The sequence below is a fragment of the Cervus canadensis genome, chromosome 8 (genome assembly GCF_019320065.1).
Source record: "Cervus canadensis isolate Bull #8, Minnesota chromosome 8, ASM1932006v1, whole genome shotgun sequence".
NCBI classification, from domain to species: domain Eukaryota; kingdom Metazoa; phylum Chordata; class Mammalia; order Artiodactyla; family Cervidae; genus Cervus; species Cervus canadensis.
This window is the reverse complement of record NC_057393.1, coordinates 38,835,452-38,854,013: the sequence shown is the minus strand read 5'-3', so window position 1 is coordinate 38,854,013 and position 18,562 is coordinate 38,835,452. Positions and strand designations below refer to the sequence as shown.

Below are 18,562 nucleotides of genomic sequence, written 5' to 3'. Positions count from 1 at the left end.
TCAAGTTTTGCCTTTTGGAACTTTCTGCAATCCTTTTCAAATATTTTAATAGAATCTGCAGTTGGTTGAATCTGCCGATACAGAATATGCAGGTACAGAGGGTTGACTGTATGTGAGTCTAAATTCTACCCTTATATTACAGTGGGTTTTCAAACATTTGTAGAATACTTTATTTCCTAAGAATGAGGCTCCATCATCTAATGTCTCATCTTCTGATACTGTCCTAAGTATCAGAGGATATATTGAGCTTTTTCTTCCATTCTCTGCCCCCAAAGCTGTGATAATTCAGTTTGTATTACTGCTGCCCTCTGGGACTTTTTTCTTAGTGACATGTGACCCGTATTACAGTCAGTGGTAAATATTTAACAACTGGATCTCTGAAAATAAAGCCCTGATTTTCAACATTTGCCAATTTCCATTGTGCAAATACACCCATTGTAGCCAATTTCAAGCTGTCAATACAAGGACACTGACTGCAGAGTTGGGATGTAATGTACACAGCTAGCTCCCAGAGCCTGTAGTAGCCAGTTCCAGCACACCACTCGAACTCCTGGTTTGCCCAAGATGGTTCTGGCATCTTTATTAATGGTACCCTCTACCACTCTGTAAGACTGCTGATGCAAAGGAGACATGGACATTTTGCACATAGTAGGGGAAGGAGAGAGTGGAATGATATGAGAGAATAGCATTGAAAAGTAATGCTCAAAATTCTCCAAGCCAGGCTTCAGCAATACGTGAACCGTGAACTTCCAGATGTTCAAGCTGGTTTTAGGAAAGGCAGAGGAACCAGAGATCAAATTGCCAACATCCACTGGATCATCAAAAAAGCAAGAGAGTTCCAGAAAAACATCTATTTCTGCTTTACTGACTATGCCAAAGCCTTTGACTGTGTGGATCACAATAAACTGTGGCAAATTCTGAAAGAGATGGGAACACCACTGTCTCTTGAGAAACCTGAATGCAGGTCAGGAAGAACAGTTAGAACTGGACATGGAACAACAGACTGGTTCCAAATAGGAAAAGGAGTACGTCAAGGCTTGTATATTGTTCACCCTGCTTATTTAACTTATATGCAGAGTACATCATGAGAAACGGCTGGGCTGGAAGAAGCACAAGCTGGAATCAAGATTGCCGGGAGAAATATCAATAACCTCAGATATGCAGACGACACACTCTTATGGCAGAAAGTGAAGAGGAACTAAAAAGCCTCTTGATTAAAGTGAAAGAGGAGAGTGAAAAAGTGGCTTAAAGCTCAACATTCAGAAAACTAAGATCATGGCAACTGGTCCCATCACTTCATGGGAAACAGATGAGGAAACAGTGGAAACAGTGTCAGGCTTTGTTTAGGCTCCAAAATCACTGCAGATGGTGACTGCAGCCATGAAATTAAAAGACGCTTGCTCCTTGGAAGGAAAGTTATGACCAACCTAGACAGCATATTAAAAAGCAGAGACATTACTTTGCCAACAAAGGTCCGTCTAGTCAAGGCTATGGTTTTTCCAATAGTCATGTATGGATGTGAGAGTTGGACTGTGAGGAAAGCTGAGCACCGAAGAATTGATGCTTTTGAACTGTGGTGTTGGAGAAGACTCTTGAGAGTCCCTTGGACTGCAAGGAGATCCAACCAATCCATCCTAAAGGAGATCAGTCCTGGGTGTTCATTGGAAGGACTGATGCTGAAGCTGAAACTCCAATACGTTGGCCACCTCATGCGAAGAGTTGACTCACTGGAAAAGACCCTGATGCTGGGAGGGACTGGGGGCAGGAGATGGGGACGACAGAGGATGAGATGGCTGGATGGCATCACCGACTCAATGGACATGCTTTTGGGTAAACTCTGGGAGTTGGTGATGGACAGGGAGGCCTGGCGTGCTGCGATTCACGGGGTTGCAGAGTCGGACATGACTGAGCGACTTCACTGAACTGATATACATTACCAACAGGTAAAATAGATAACCAGTGCGAGTTCAATGTATGATGGACGGAACCCTAAGCCAGTGCTCTGTGACAACCTAGAGGGGTGGGATGGGAAGGAGGTGGGAGAGGGGTTCAAGAGGGAGGGGACAGATGTATACCTAGTGCTGATTCATGTTGCTGTATGGCAAAAACCATCACAATATTGTAAAGTAATTATCCTCTAATTAAGAAAAATATAAAATAAATTTTAAAAGACTGCTGATGAAATATTATGTGGTCACTGCAAAGAATAAATCACATTTCGGCTACTTCTTCACGGTAGAAAGCTTCCATGAAAGAAGATGTGATATCTCCCTGACCAAACTCATGCTATCTTCCTTCTAAATACATAGTATCTCTTTAGATGTTTCTCATCAAATAAAGGTAGCTGGGGAAATAGGAATGGTGAACAGTTTTAACTATGTTCAAGCCTTCTGACTCATACATACAATTTCAGGACTTAAGGTACTGCCATAGCATAGGAGTAGAATAAAGTCATGTAAAAGGCTACACTATAGCTTGGAATCACATGAAACCAAATACCACACCCAGAGTCTAGCACGGTGCCTTGGCCCAAAGGAATAAAAACTGACTGACCCCTGTGCGACCCATGGGGAGTATTAAATCTGAGTTTTCAAGGTCACCCAGGTCAATACTTATCTAATCTCCTTTCAGTTCAGTTCAGTCACTCAGTCATGTCTTACTCTTTGCGACCCCATGAATCGCAGCACACCAGGCCTCCCTGTCCATCATAAACTCCTGGAGTTTACTCAAACTCATGTCCATCGAGTCGGTGATGCCATCCAGCCATCTTATCCTCTGTCATCCCCTTCTCCTCCTGCCTCCAATCCCTCCCAGCATCAGGGTCTTTTCCAATGAGTCAACTCTTCGCATGAGGTGGCCAACGTATTGGAGTGTCAGCTTCAGCATCAGTCCTTCCAATGAACACCCAGGACTGATCTCCTTTAGGATGGACTGGTTGGATCTCCTTTATGACAATCCAAAAGAAGTCATCCTATAGTCTAAACTTTAATACTTTCTGGTAACTCAATACAACCTGTACTGAATCACGTGGGTGAAGGAATCTGTCAGGTGAGAGTGTGGCTCTTGGTTCTTCAAAGGGTGGGACCCCAAGCAAAAGTCAAAATAAAATAGCTATCTTTAAATATCTATATAAGATAAATTAGATGTGCTGTGTTGTCAAGGAACACAGGGTAGAAAATGTGAGATGCATTCTGACTAGTGTAAGGAAGGATATCTAACATCAACCCCCATAATTTCTATTGAGTGCCAATGTTTTGATGGAAGACTCACCATACTGCTGAATCTCAAGTCAACTGAGACTGAGCTTCAAGTCAACTAAGTCCATCCCTGTCTCTTTCACTCCTGGACTGCCTACTTCACGCTTTAAAGCAGTTGTTTTTCTGTAAGCCCCAGGATTCCCAGTAACTGGCATCACCTCAGCTGGCCTCAGCTTACAGAGAGGTCCATGCAGGTCCAGAGTGTTCCAAGCCTCTATCTAAAGTCCTGTGGCCTCAGATTCAACATAGAGTCAAGGTCAGACAACACCAGAAGGTTTATATTCTGGCCTTGCAGGCAACAAGTGCCCAGAAGTATCCATCTCATCTTCTGCCAGAACAAAGTTTGCTAGGCAGAGGGTTAAAAAACAACACCTAAGCACTGGATACGGCTGTTCTGAATTCTGAAGCCTTCTTCAATTTGTGCAGCTTTTATAAAGGAAAAGTGCTCCCTTTCCTAATCTTTCTCCTCTCCATGGTCCCTATTTGCCTCACTCAAGGGCTGAGATATCAAATGGTAAAAGATCAAAGGAAGATACTTCCTGTTTTAAAAATAACTTTGTCCTGACACTAGATTAGCAGTAACATAAATTACACAGCTTTCTTATTCACAGACTTGCCAACATCATTCTCAGGCAGGGCCCGCTCCTACTTGGTCTCAAGAGTTGCCATGGAGCCATCTGTGAAAGTGACAGTGAGATAAAGACACGACACAGCCATGCGTCCTGCTTCCAGAAACCTAAGAAGGAATTAAGGAAGCTTCCATTTAGGAGATGATGTCAGATCAGGTTGGAGGATACCCTGAAACCCTGTCCACAAAAGTACTCAGTCAGAGCAAGATGGGTTGATGAGAATCCTGAGATTTCAGAAAGATTCGAAAGCCTCTGTGACTCAATAATAGCAAGAAAATTAATATTGAATACCTTTTATAAATAGTAGCTAGTATGAATAGTAAAATATCTTTAACTCTGCACGTTATCAGGATACAGGCATTCTACTATACGAGACCTCACCTACATTTCCCACATTTGGTACTCGAAACCAGTAAGATGTGTGTGTGTGTGCTAAGTCCGTTCACTTGTGTCCGATCCTTTGTGACCCTGTGGACTGTAGCCTGCCAGGCTCCTCTGTCCACGGGATTCTCCAGGCAAGAATACTGGAGTGGGTAGCTATTTCCTTCTCCAGGGGATCTTCCTGACCCAGGGATGGAACTCACATCCCTTCTGTCTCCTGCATTGGCAGGTGGGTTCTTTATCATTAACGCCACCTGGGAAGCCTCATTTTCCACATTTGGTCCTTACCACTGGTAAGACAGAGGCCAGTTATTTGTAATCAACAAAGTGAGCCTCTGAGAACCTAAGCAACTCAACTGAGACTGCGCTGTGAACAAGTAGTAGAATGAGGCTCTGAATCCAGGTCTGGTGACTCCAAAGCTCCTTCCACTCTAGAACACTACCCATTCATCCTGAGAATCCAAGGGGGTCCTGAGTCTGGTCTCCTGGCCCAGCAGAGTCCAAATCTAAGCTCAATTTTCCCGAGTCCTGGAGTCCTCGCTCCGTTTCTTGGAGAAGGATAAACAGAAATTTATTCCTCACAGTCCTGGAATCCAAGATTAAGACACTGGCAGATTCAGGGTCTGGTGAGCTCAATTCCTAGAAAGCTGTCTTTTTATTTTTTTAAGCTTTTTATTTTGTATTGGGGTATAGCCAATCAACAACGCTGTGATAGTTCCAGGTGACCAGTGAAGGGACTCAGCCATACATATACATGTATTGATTCTCCCCCAAACTCCCCTCCCCTCCAGGCTGCCACAGAACATTGAGTGGAGTTCCATGGGCCATACAGTAGTTCCTTGCTGGTTATCCATAGATAGCTGTCTTTTTGCTTTTAACCTCTAGAGAATTCTCTGGGCTCGTCCTCATGACCTAATCACCTCCCAAAGGCCCCACCTCTTAATACCATTATCTTGAGGGTTAGGATTTTGATATCTGAATTTTGGGCGGACACAAGAAATAAATCTAGAGTAGGACCTAACTCATAGGAAGCTGGGAGTGCTGCATGAGATAATCCATGTAAAATGTTTCGGTTCCTGGCACAGGGTAAGTGTCCCTTAATATCGGCTGTTACCTCCACACACACATGAATGAGTTTTTTGCCAAAGGTGTACCAACTGTACACACCGATCTCTTCTTCAAGTTTTACAGAACACACTTCCTTTTCCCAAAATAGTAGGCTTAATGTAGCAGAAAAGAAAGGCAGCTAGCTGAAAATGGAGGTGAACTTGGCTTTGAATTCTGGTTCTGCCATTCACTGACTTCAGGTAGGTTGCTTCAATTCTTCAGGCCTTTCTTTCCCCATTGTAAAAATCGAGTGTGGGAGTGGTGACCACATACTCTTGTAAAGACACATAGAGAGCAATGGGACACACAGCTGTTTCAATACTGGCTAAGTTAGTTACTTGGTCAATCAAAGTGACCGCTGGAAGTACCCACTATTGTCATAAATCTTTTCACCTTCTTTCTAAACTATACAGAATCTGTTAGAGGCACAGATCATTATTTTGATGTAACTGCCTCTAAAAATAACACTCCCTTACCCCTTGGAATCATTGGCTGCTTTCAAATACATTCCCAAGGAGAAAACATAGTCATACATACACACATACAACTAGCCAACTCTAAGCATCTAAAAGATCTCATAAATTAAGTAATGAGGTACCAAGCTTGACAACTGCACTATCTAGAGGAAAGGTCTACTTAGAAATTCTGAGCACCCTATCTGATTCAGAATATTGTCATCTCAAGGTGAACACTGACCTACACAGGGAAGCTAAAGCATATAATTAAATGTAATTAAATGTAATGGAAGTCAAACCTTGATTGCTTTTCATGGTAATTGGTTTGTATTAAAACATATACACACACACTATTAAAAGTCAGGCTATCACACACATTAAAAAAAAAACAAAAAACAAAAAACCAACCCCAAACCTGTTGATTAAAACCAGTACTCTTGTTTCCTGACTAATTATGTCTCCAAAAACCATGCTGGATTTTGTTTTATACCCTTGTTGAATGTCCCACATGTTAAAAATTAACAGCACTCTTTCCGTCAAAAGTTTTGGTTACTGTGCCAAACAAAATATGTTTTGTATTAACGTTGAAATTCACTTACTGGCCTTTTGGGAAAAAGTGGTGTTCAGGTCCCTAATGAATCCTGACACCTGATTTAACCACTTAAGACACTGAACACTTGGGCCCTTAAATTCATAAATCTTTAGTCCAAATGTGCATTGTACAATTCATAACTTCATTGACAAACTTAGAAATAAGACCACATCCCAGAGGTAGCAATTCTAGAGTGTTCCCCTGCTTTCCATCCTAGTCTTTTGTTCTTGATTTGCAAAGCTTCTCCACCATCTACAAGTTCTGACTATGTTTTAATAAAAATGCATATATCGTCACACAGTTCCAACCAGAAGATTCTACCTATTTATCTTTATATCTTGGTTTTTCCATTAGCCCAATTCAGAAGTTGCGGCAATTCTAGGTGCCAAAGCTAAATATCCTAATATTTAGAAAAGTGAAGACTTACACTTTGTCAATGGTGGCTAGCGAAAACTGGTAATAGATTTGTGTTTCTTCAGTTTATACCCCACAAATGTATTATGTGCATAATGAACTCTCACCCATTTTCTGTTCACGTTCTATCTTGTTGATCTCAGAATCCGGAACTTCTACTGGGAGGCTGCAGGCACTGCTCCAGCCCTTATTCCTGCTTGTTGAAGAGGGCAGCTCACATCCTCGAGTCTTCTGATGACACTCAAATATTTGCCTTTCTACAGCCTAGTGTTTGGCAGCTCAAACAGTCATCTCCTTTGCATTTTTCTCCTCTCTTCACTAGTGTGGCTCATCTACAAGTATCCTTAGAATCTAAAATATCCAGGATTTCAAGGCAACAGCTGTATACTTTTTTGTGCCATTTATGTTCCTTCTTTAAAAAGTATATATTCATCAATTTCATCAAAAATAAAGAGCTATATACAAAATTGTTGCTGCTGCAGTGTTTATGATGTTTAGAGACTCAAGCTGCAGCCTAAAGCTATTAGAGACAGGTTAAATAAATTATGGTATATCTATATAATGGAATATTGGGAATGTAATACAACCACTACAAATGATGCTTTAATGCTGTAAGAAAATGCTTTCACTAAGATTTTCAAATAAAAAAGGGTAAGTTGGGAGTTTGGCGTTGATATATACAGTACTACATTTAAAACAGAAAATCAACAAAGACCTACTGTATAGCATTTCTGGTGTTGTTTAGTTGCTAAGTTGTATCTGATTCTTTTGTGACCCCGTGGACTATAGCCCTCCAGGTTCCTCTTTCCATGGAATTTTTTTTCAGGCAAGAATACTGGAGTGGGTTCCCATTTTCTTCTCCAGGGGATCTTCCTGACCCAGGGACCAAACCTGTGTCTCCCGTGTTGGCAGGCAGGTTCTTTATCATTGACTCACATGGAAGCCCACTGTATAGCATAGGGAACTGTATTTGATACTTTGTAATAATTAATAATGGAAAAGAAAATGAAAAGGAATAGATATATGTATATGTAAAACTGAATCGCTTTGCTGTATATCTGAAACTAGTACAACATTGTAAATCAACTATGGTCCACCATAAAATAAAAATTTTTTAAAATCTTATCTTAGTGTGATCCAAAATTACCTTCAGCACATGGCAAATTTAAACAGCCATCTTCTCTGAGTGATGGTATTTGTGAGTACTTCTTCCTGCTTTGTTTCCTCCATTTCATATTATGCAATATTTTTATTGGAAAAAGGGTGTTGGAAGTAACTATGGGACTAGGAGTATCACAGATAATCAAATAAAACTTTTGGCTTTCTTATATTAGCCAACTCCCACCTTTTTTTAAACAAGAAAGTCAATCTGAGGTGTCTCTGTCAGCTCAGTCTCTTGTCCTGTGTGTTAGTGGTGGACAGTGTTCTGCACGGTGTGATAACGACTGGCATTTGTCAAATAACTGCTATGTGCCAAGCAGGAATTCACGTTTTTATATATATATATAATCTTATTTAATCCTCACATCAACCTGATCACATAGTATGATCAGTTCCATCTTATCAATACTGAAACTGAAGCACAGAGGTTAAATAAGTAGCCCCAGGTCACCCAGATGCAATTTAAACTCAAGCCCTCCAACTCCACCATTTACAAACATTGGCTTGGCATTTTATTAGGACTATAACATTAGTTTCAAAATATTTGGGAAATGATCTGACTTCATAAGGTGCTACTTACGTATGCTTCAAAGAATCAGAACACGAAGGAGCATTCAAAAGGACTCTCCCTATAGAGACCTTAGCGAGACTCCATTGAAGGGCTTTCCCCTAGTCTGTCCCGCAGATGGAAATGGCTACTTCGATGAGGGGGTGATGATGTCACTTGTACCTTTTTCGTCAACATTAATCAAGTATTCATGCATCCAAGTTGCAAAGCATATGAAAGAAACTATCATCTATAATAAGACTTCCAACTTAATTGGGGAGATAAGACCAATAACATGCAGGGAACAATCAGCACAAGGCAAAAATCAAAACTTTTAAAATGATAATAAAATGCTAAGCCATATGGTAGACTGGATGACTAGTGTAGAAGTTATGTAGAAAGAATTGTCAGCTCTTTAGTATCTTAGCACTTTGAAAGCACAAGAAACAATCCTTGAAGATCATTTTGTGGACTCCAGCATTCCAAGAGATCTAACTTGGTTGAGGCTACATAGTTGCTCAGTAGCAGAGACAGGTAAAGTAACCAAGGAAGCTTAATGAAGCAGTTAAGTCTTGGAAAAGCTTTTCAAGGAAAAGCACAGTGAGTGAGGTGATGGTACTTTTGATGAAAAGAGTGGACAAGATTTCCTGGTTTAACAAAGTCAACCTGCCACTACTCTGATTTTTAGATTACAAGATTGTGAATAGTCCTTGTACTGAGGGATTAGATTTAATTTTTTTAAATAATCAAAAACTACTGAATTGCCCGTTTCATTGCATGCATTGTTTTCAGACATGCAGTATTTCAAAGTGTATTGCACTCTACCCAATATATTACCAAATAGAAACACATCTACCCACATATGCATTCCAGGTGCCTATCTGAGAGAAGTGATACCTGGCTGTCCTAAAACACTTCTGGTTCAGATAGAAGCAGGAATCTGAAGTTGCAGACTCTAAGTAGGAAATAGTTATTTGCCCAACTTTGATGATTTTATCAACAACACACTCAAATTTCATTTAAAGCATGTAAATACCCTGTAATAATTGCTTATGTAAAATTTATCAGTCATCAGAAAATAGAGATATACTTAAGTCTAAGTAGATTTGTTTTAGATTACCTAAAAATCAACTGATTGGGCAATTTTTTTTTTTTTTGTAAAAAGATACTTGAATATTAATACACAAGGTATAAGGATCCTAAATTAAACCTAACTTCAACTAAGAAATTTTGGTAGTGAACACAGCAGATGTGGCTTAGAAAATGTAAAATTTATTTCAGAAATGTTTGTTCAAATTTGAGAAAAAAAATAGGCTAATGAAACACCAATTTTGATGAATTCTTTTTAAAAGTTGATAAATAAGTATGATCACTAAACTTAAAATACCTATGGCTTTCATTAAAAAAAAAAAATACAAAACCTACTTCAACACCTGACAAAATACACAGGCATAAAGTTATACTTTCTTATATTCTAAATAATGCTTCCAGTGGATTTTCAAGCAAAAGTTAAGGCTCAAGGTTATTTCTCTGCCTTCCTGCAGAAAAAATTGTTAAGAGAGTATATTTTCAATTCCTTGAAAATTATTTCAAGAGGTATGATACACTCAAACATAGACCAAATAAAAACTCAAAGCAGTTCTCTTTTGTTGTTTTTGTTCACACTCCTTGAAAATTATTTCAAGAGGTATGATACACTCAAACATAGACTAAATAAAAACTCAAAGCAGTTCTCTTTTGTTGTATTTTAGCTATTTACATTTAAAATTCTAATGTAGTTTGTTAAAGTAAATCAGAGAAATAACTGAAATGTGGCTTCAAAAGAAGTAAAACAAGTTAATCAATCATAAATAATCAATACTAATGCATAAATAAAGTCATTTTCTAACAAGGTCCCAAAACGAAACAAAACAGAAATTCAGGTTTTAGATGCCTTCCTTACAACCCTACCTATCCGCTGTATGGGTTCAAAGTTCCCGACAAGAAGTTAACTTTGAACCTGAACATTTCAGACTTACAAACCACAAGTATCAGAGTTACTGCGTCCCACAGTTGGGTTAAAAAGCTTCCCAAAGTCTCAGAGACTTTAACTGAATGCAGAAAAGCTAAGAGTCTAAGATAATAAACAGAAACAGCAAAAAGTGAAGCTGCCAAATATCAAGGTTTTACAGACGAATCTAAAGCATATCTAGCAATTTCCCTGTATGAAACAGAATAAATAACCTATACGCAAATATGCATGTTTGAATGCAATCACGTTACTAGCATGCATTCTACTTACTTTGCTTTTTGCCATTTATAAGCTTCATTAGGGAGACCCAGAAAGAGGTAACAAGTTGAATGAAGTTCGGCTCAGATAAGAAACAGCTGTAAAATTGATCTACAAATTTGCATCTCAGAACATCCAGCGGGGGAGAGACTCTTGACGAACTAAGATATATACAAGCTTTAGATTGTGAAATAACGCATTTCAGCTTTCTGCACTGTATATTACTATTGGAAACCTCAACTCTACCTCCCCATTCTCCGAATTAAAAAAAAAAAAATTCCACCTCCAATCTTCATTGGTCCACATAGTTCCGGCCCACATGGTATCAGTGGGTGTGTCCCTGCCAACAAGTCCTCTCATTGGTTGCGAGGAAACAGCCTCTAATAGGCTGTGATTTGGGGGGCTGTCAAACTCCACGCCTCCAGACCTAGCGCTCGCCAATAGACCCAGGGAGCTGGCGGCTCCTCTGCGATTCAAAGGGCAGGCTGACTGCCTGAGCGCCAACCCCAGAAAGATGAGCTTTCAGAAGAGAAAAGGACGAGGATAAGGGCGACGGCAGCTCAGGCTCTCCCCCCACCGCTGCCCGACTCCTACTCCCGGACCCCACCAAATGTTGACACACGTGCATTTTCCCACCGACAAATTAGTAAGGCGGCCAGCTTGTTTGCCGTCCATAGAGCCGTTACCGAGGAGCAGCACAGGAGCCGAGTTCAATCGGCCCATTCTACAGATGGAAGAAGGAAAGGGATCTGTAGCGCCTGGCGCCCCTGGGGAAAGAATCAGTCCCGTGCGCCCCCTCAAAGCCGTCCCCCGACAGCCGGGGCTGGGATGCCCCGGGCGCGCTTAGGTGCCTGTCCTGCCGCTCCCGGGGGTCGCGTCCCGCTCCCCTCCCTGAGAGACTTACGCGGCCTGTTCTTCCTCCCGGAGTCCATCCTCCTCCGCAGCCGGCATTTCTTGGCGGGGGAGTCGTGCTGAGGGGGCGGCGGCTGTGGCTGGAGCTCTGGCTGGAGCGGCAGGCGCGGGGGTGCCGCGTCGCTGTCGCCCGGGGGGCCCCGGCTGCAGAGGCGCGACGGGTGGAACCCGTTGTGCAGCAGCCCGTTCACGGCTGCAGCGCCGACGCCGGCGGGAGTCCCCGGGGCGTGCGGGGCCGAGCGCTCAGGCTGCCCGCCGTGGTCGCCCATGCCAGAGGCTGGTGGGGCGGCGCGCGGGCCCCGGCTCAGGCGGCCTCGCTGGAGGTCATTCTCGGGCGTCTTTATTTCCCCGGATCCTCCTTGCGGCTTCCGATTCAGCAGCCGCAGAGCCGGCGCCGGGGGATGGCGAGTCGGGCGCTCCTCCCCTCCTCCCGCCGGCGTTCCCACCTCCTCCACGCCCTGCCCCCCGCGCGCCGGCCCCCCGGCGCCCGCCTGGAGCATGCCCGCTCCCGGCGCGGAATCGGGGATCCCCGCGCACCCCCAGCCGGGGCCCCCAGAGCCCGCCTTCCCCCGCTGCCCCAGTCGCGCGACTTCAAACGAGGCTTCCTCGCCTCCCAGACCTGTCCCCGCTACTGAGCATGCCCAGTCCTGCCCGCCACCGCCGAGCTTCAACATGGGGACTGAAGTTCTCCGGCTTCGCAAAGAAGAGATGGGCGGGTTGGGCTTTGTATGGCGGAGCAAGCCGAGAAGGGACTGGGCGAGGCCGGCGTGAGCAGAACGAGCAGCTTCGGGAGGAATGCGGGCGGGGGGCGGGGGGGGGGGGAGACAATAAATATTTGTAGAGGTTTGGGTTTGCTAATCCTGTCCGCACTGAGCTAGATAGCTTTGCAAGGTCATTCACGTTGTCCCCTCCTCCCTGAAAGCTTTGTGAGCGTCTGTGTGTTACTCTGGGTTTAGTTAAGTGACCAAACTACTCACAGGCACGAGGGGAAGGAGGAGAACGATTATTTATAGACAGGTGGGCGGATTTGGAGAGGGAGGGGAGTGTAATTTCTTTGCTGGCACTCACAGACACCATGTGGCCTCGTGGAGTTGTCTTTTACAGGGAGGAACCTAGGAATACAGTGTAAGGACAGTGAAGGACAGAGATGTAGGCGGGATTAACCGGTGCTGGAAGAGACCAAGTAAACAGAAGCAGTCCCAAGCTATAAAAAGCACTTTCCTCACCCAGAAAGGACGCTGAAGAGACAATGTCACCCTATTTATAGAGTAAGGAGTTGCCTGTGTTTTCAGAAGGGCAGGCCGCATCGCAGGGGAGACGGCACCATAACCCTGGAGTCAGAGCGGGATTCAAACTCCAACTCCGGCACCCAACAAACCATGAGAAACTCATTGCTCAAGTTAACACACCTGGTGACAGGAAACAGGACTGGGCATGCTCAGTAGGCAGGACAAACTTGGGTGCTGAGGACCTTCCCAAAGTTGTGCAATCCTTGAGGCCTCAGCTCTTGACTCTAACTAGAAACTGTCTTGAGGAATCTATCTGCTACAGTCCTGATGCACAGTAAATGCCCCAAAGAGCTGGTTATCCTTATTACACTGTTATTATTAGCAGATCACCCTTCATTTCCAACAAGGGGAATAAACCTTACTCGCAGTCATGTTTATTGTGTAACTTACTGTGTGTGATGTTCTCCATCATCTGCATTTATTTAATCTACAGAGGAGTCAGAGGCCTCAGAGCACTCAGTAGCAGCCAGAGGCCTGCACCTGAATGGGAATTCCTTCCAGCAGAGTTTGATCTGGAATCAGCTTTAGAACCCATGACCACTCGAGTGCACAGGTCCCTTGACTCCTTTTTTTCAGATAAGAAAACTGAGCCACAGAGGGATGGCTGAGGTTATTAAGAACAAAGCAAAGAATAAACCAGGTGGTTAAATGATAAAGAATCCACCTGCCAATGCAGGAAACACAGGAGACTCGGGTTCAATCCCTGGGTGAGGAAGGCCCCCTGGAGGAGGGCACGGCAACCCACTCCAGTATTCTTGCCTGGAGAATCCCATGGACAGAGGAGCCTGGCGGGCTACAGTCCACAGGGTTGCACAGAGTTGGACACGACTGAGCTTGCATGCACATTAAAGAATAAACCTTAATTCTCCTACCTTTGCTTCCCTGACCCTATCATATTATTTGAAAATATGAAGGAAAAACCTAGGTGACCTGGCCCCTACCTCACCTTGAGCTCCTGATTCTCCCTCTACAGAGCGGCCTTTCAGTTCCTCAAACACACGAACATCCCTTATCATCTGCTGTGTTCCCTTGCGTGTTCCCAGATGTCTTTGTTTACTAGATTCCAACTCAGTCTTCAGATCTCTGCTTCAACCTCTTAAAGTAGCCTTCCCTGACCCTTAGAACAAGATTAGAGCTCCCTCCCCCTACGCTTGACCTTCATGACTCTATCAGTTTGTAACACCACTGTGGGGGTATAATAGGACATCACTGAGTTGTTACAGTGATAAAACGAATATATATGTAAAGTGTCCAGCCCATCATAAGTGCTATAGAAAAAGTTCAATATTATTTGATTGTGCATCTCCCCCTACTACACTGTAATCTCCATTAAGGCAGATGACTCTCTTTCATAACTGTATCCCTAGGAAGCTCTTGGTAATTATTTGTGACTGAATAAATGACTTGGGTGATATTTCCCCAGGGTGTCTCTCACTTTCTATTGTAAATTTGCTAAAAACAAAACGCCTGGATTGTTACTCCTAAATATTCAAATATAAAGCTTTCAAATTCTGACATAATTTAAGCTCAGTAGTTTAGGAAGCACTTTACAGCAGAAATGCAGAGAGTAGATTTAGCAATGCAGTGTATCCAAGGACATATCCTCTCCAGCATGATTCCCGGGCATGGTGAGGAAGGCCTGAGCCAGGTGGCTCAGACCCAGGTAGGGCAGGAGCACTGGTACTGGGGACAGAACATCCTCTCTCATCTTTGCTCTGGGTGCCTTGAATCAGTTATACCTTGCATGTGATAGAGAGGAAGCCAGGTGGCATATCACAGGTTTATGGGGTGCACGGGAGTGGGGGGGGCTTGGGGAAACTGTGGTTCGGAGGTGTAATTTTGAGGTATGAACTGTCATGTGCTGCAGCAGGGGAGTGGAACAAATAATGTTTGTAAGAGAGGGAGGAAGAACCCACAAGGCACTCTCTCCCTCTGTTCATTCATTTATTTACCAGTCATTTATTATGAGTGCGCTATGTTGTAGGCAGTAAAATAAATGCTGGGAGTAAGTACAACGTCAAAACAAATGGCTTCATTGCCCTCCAAGGGCTTACAATTCATAGAGACAGACAGAGACAGAGAGATAAGTCAATGATTCTCCATCATCTGGGTACATACGAATAACCTAGGGAGTTTTTCCTTTTAAACTTCTTGTTGAAAATAACATACATACAGAAATATACACATATCCTAAGGGTAGAGCTCGCTTCCTAAGGCCCACTTGTCTTCACGGTGAATTTTGCAGTGAATGAAACAAACTGTGTCACCTATGCCATGGAAAAGAACTCCAAAGGACTCCAGAGAGTGAGCAATGATGGAACAGAGAAGAGAAGAGGAAGATGGGGCTGAGATGGATGTTAAAATACGCTTCAGGGAGGAAATGACCCTTAAACTGAAGTTTGACCAATGATGGAATTTCATCATGGAAGGTTGAAGGAAATCCATTCAGAACTGAGGGAGTGGAGACCCTGCAGGTGGTTTGAAACCATCTGGCATGCTTGGGGACCTGCCAGGAGATCAACAAGGCTGAAAGACAACCTACCAAGGGAGGAGGTGAGTGATGGCCAAAAAGGTGAGATGGGGTCCAAATCTCAGATGGCTTTCTGCACCATAGGAAACAATTCAGACTTTTTCCCTGAAAGCCACGAGAAACCACTGCAGAGTTTTAGATTGTGGAAAAACTCCTAGATTTGCATTCTGGAAGGATCTCTGGCAGCAGTCTGGAGAATAAAATAGGGGAGGAGGTTCCTAGTTGGAGGGACCAGATAGAAGACTACTGGAAACAACCAGGAAAGAAGTGAGATGGGGCTGAGTGAAGGACATACCACTCAGAATGAGATCACCAGGTGGACTCAAAAACTATTTAAAGAATTTATAGGACTTAGTAACCAACTGCAGAACGAGGAAGAGGTAAGGCTAGGATAATTTTTATGTTTCCAGTCTGGGCCACTGGGAATGTGGTGGTTTCAGCATGCAAGATAAAATATGCAGAAAAGGAGCAAGACCTACTACTTATATTCTCTCTGGGATTTATATTTAAGAAGGGTGATCCTTTAAAAATGTAGATATGATCATGACATTCTTGTACTTACACTGATATGTAAGCCATATCAGTATTTGTCTGTTTCAGTCTAACTCGACACTTACCACTTTCCTTCTTTCCTCCCTCCATCCCTCTCTTCCCCTCCCCCCATAAAAAGAGGGAGGTCAGCACTAGTTTTTAACTACTATACATTGGACTTTTAATTTACTTTTAATTTTTTTGAAGACACAGATTAAAACCTGTCCACCATGCCATCATTACACATGATCACTGTAGAAATTCTAGTTCCTTGCTAAAATGGAAATAAAGTCCAATGTGCCCAAGCTTTCTACCACTTAATAACCACACCGATGACACAGTGTGAGCTTGGGAAAGGATCCTCTTCAAGACATAGTTTAAAAAGAATTACTAGAATTTTAACTGTCAGAATAATATTGACCCAAGATGTCAGAATAATATTGACCCAAGATGACTTCTTCAGGGAGCCAAAGGCCACCAAAAACCAACAAAAACTGCCCTGTGAATAACAGTGTTATGGAGAGATTCTGAGGACCCCTTCATCAGAGCCTCCCTCTTCTTCAGAATTGAGCAACTACTACACAGCAGGTACCATACTAAGTACCAAGGATACACTCTTAAGCAAAAACAAAGTTTCCATCCTTATCCAGATTACAGAATGGACAGGCCTTAAGCACGTAATCACCACAACAGCAAAAGTGTAACTATCATTCCAAGAAATGCAAAAAATGGAAAGGCTCTCAGTGCCATGAGGGCACATATCAGGGTGACCTGGACTCGTCTTAAACTTTAGTAGATGAAATGACATTTGCTGAATTCTGAATGTTGAACAGAAGTTAACTAAGGTGGGGGTGGAAGTGGAGGAGGTATTCTTAGGCTCTCTTATGTCATAAATATGGTAGGCACTTCATAAATACTTGCTGACTGAAAAGATGAATTGACCCTGTTCCTCTCAATAGGGCAAATCGAATGTCAGGAAGATTTTTCCCGAAATAAACCACTGGAGAGGGTTTAGGTCAATCCTGTTCTCTTTACTGTTTTTTCTATATGGCTTGATGGAGGATTTTAGTTTTTTGTCGTTGGGTTTTTTTTGTTTTTTCTTTTTTTTTTGGTCAGGAGAAGTGGAAAAATGTAACATCAGCAGCTGCCACGACAGTAATAACTGTGTGTACAGGATTGAAACACACCCTACATGAACTAATTTCCTGTTAGTCACTAATATTTTTTGAGCACCTACCAATGATGATTTGGTGAAGGGAGATGGGAGTGTGACTGACTAGAAATTTGATAAGCTATAATCAGAGTGACCCCAAGTACTGGGCATAAGTTTAGGAATGTATCTGACTTTAGCAAATTGACAGTAGGCTTATTATCTAACATTTATTGAGTTCTTACATGCCATACACTGTCCTAAGCACACTGTAAGTGTCATCTTTCTTAATTAGCAAGGTAGTCATGTGAGTTGGATACTATTATTAGCTCATATTTTGTATGAGGAAACTAGAGCTTAGAGAGGCTAATGGGTCCAAGTTCACACAAGCAGAAAATCTAACAGACATTTGAGTCAGGTCTGGGTGGCCCTAGAACCTCACATTTTGTAACTCAACCACCATGCCTCCCTCCCAAAAGATGGTGTGCCTGCTGTCACCTGCAGATTTTACACCACGGTTGCAAACAACTGATACAGTATGCCACTGCCCACACAACATTGCCTTTTAAACTTCTCGAGTCCCTTTACTTCTCACTGAAATGTTTTTGCTGTCCAGTGTCTTAGACTTTTGTTTCCAAAAGAGCTTTCCCCCCCCTTTTAAAAAATGTGCCAGCTATTGCCATTTTCTATTTTGTATATCTATCCAACAAATATTTTAAAAAGATGTGCAAACCACTGTTCCAGTTACAGTGATGAGCAAGGCAGAAAAGTCCCTCCCATTCCGGAACACACATTCCTTTGGGGAGGGGGACAAGGAGAGTCAGAAAATAAACAATAAATACAGTCTGTGTTAAGTAACATAAAAATTAAACAAAATGGCATGAAAGAGAATTATTGGAAGAAAGGAACCAGTTTACATGCAGGTAGTTGAGGAAGCCACACTGATACTGGTTTCTGAGGGTTGAGAGACTGAGGTGTGAAGCATTGTGAAGAGAGGTTTAGAAGCGCATTCCAGCACATGGAAGAGGAAAGAAAATGAGTATCTGTATCTATATCTATGTGTGTGTCTGTTTGACTCTTTGGGACCCCATGGACTGTAGCCCGCCAGACTCCCTCCTCTGTCACAGGAATTTTCCAGGCAAGAGTACGGGAGCAGGTTGCCATTTCCTACTCTAAGGGATCTTCTGACTCAGGCACGGAACCTGGTCTCTTGCGTCTCCTGCATTGACAGGTGGACTCTTACCACTGTGCTACCTGGGAAGCCCACTTCTATATCTATATCCATATGTGTGTGTGTGTGCATACACACACACACACATATATATATTCATCTCTTCA

The 18,562-nt window shown here is 42.9% G+C and overlaps 1 protein-coding gene across 6 annotated transcripts in view; it reads right to left on the bottom strand.

The window, feature by feature from the left end:
* The window catches only part of PANK1 (pantothenate kinase 1), a 105,159-nt gene that overhangs the window by 44,022 nt on the left and 42,575 nt on the right, over positions 1 to 18,562 (bottom strand). For 2 of the 6 annotated variants that reach the window (XM_043476051.1, XM_043476052.1), the window contains exon 1: positions 11,717 to 12,664. The exons of 3 other annotated variants lie outside the window; for them this stretch is intronic. In XM_043476051.1, the coding sequence (XP_043331986.1) occupies positions 11,717 to 12,398 (682 nt within the window). In that variant the 5' untranslated portion in view covers positions 12,399 to 12,664. Of the gene's footprint in view, positions 1 to 10,824; positions 11,602 to 11,716; positions 12,665 to 18,562 lie in introns of those variants that run through there. One more of the 6 variants, XM_043476053.1, reaches the window with a different exon arrangement.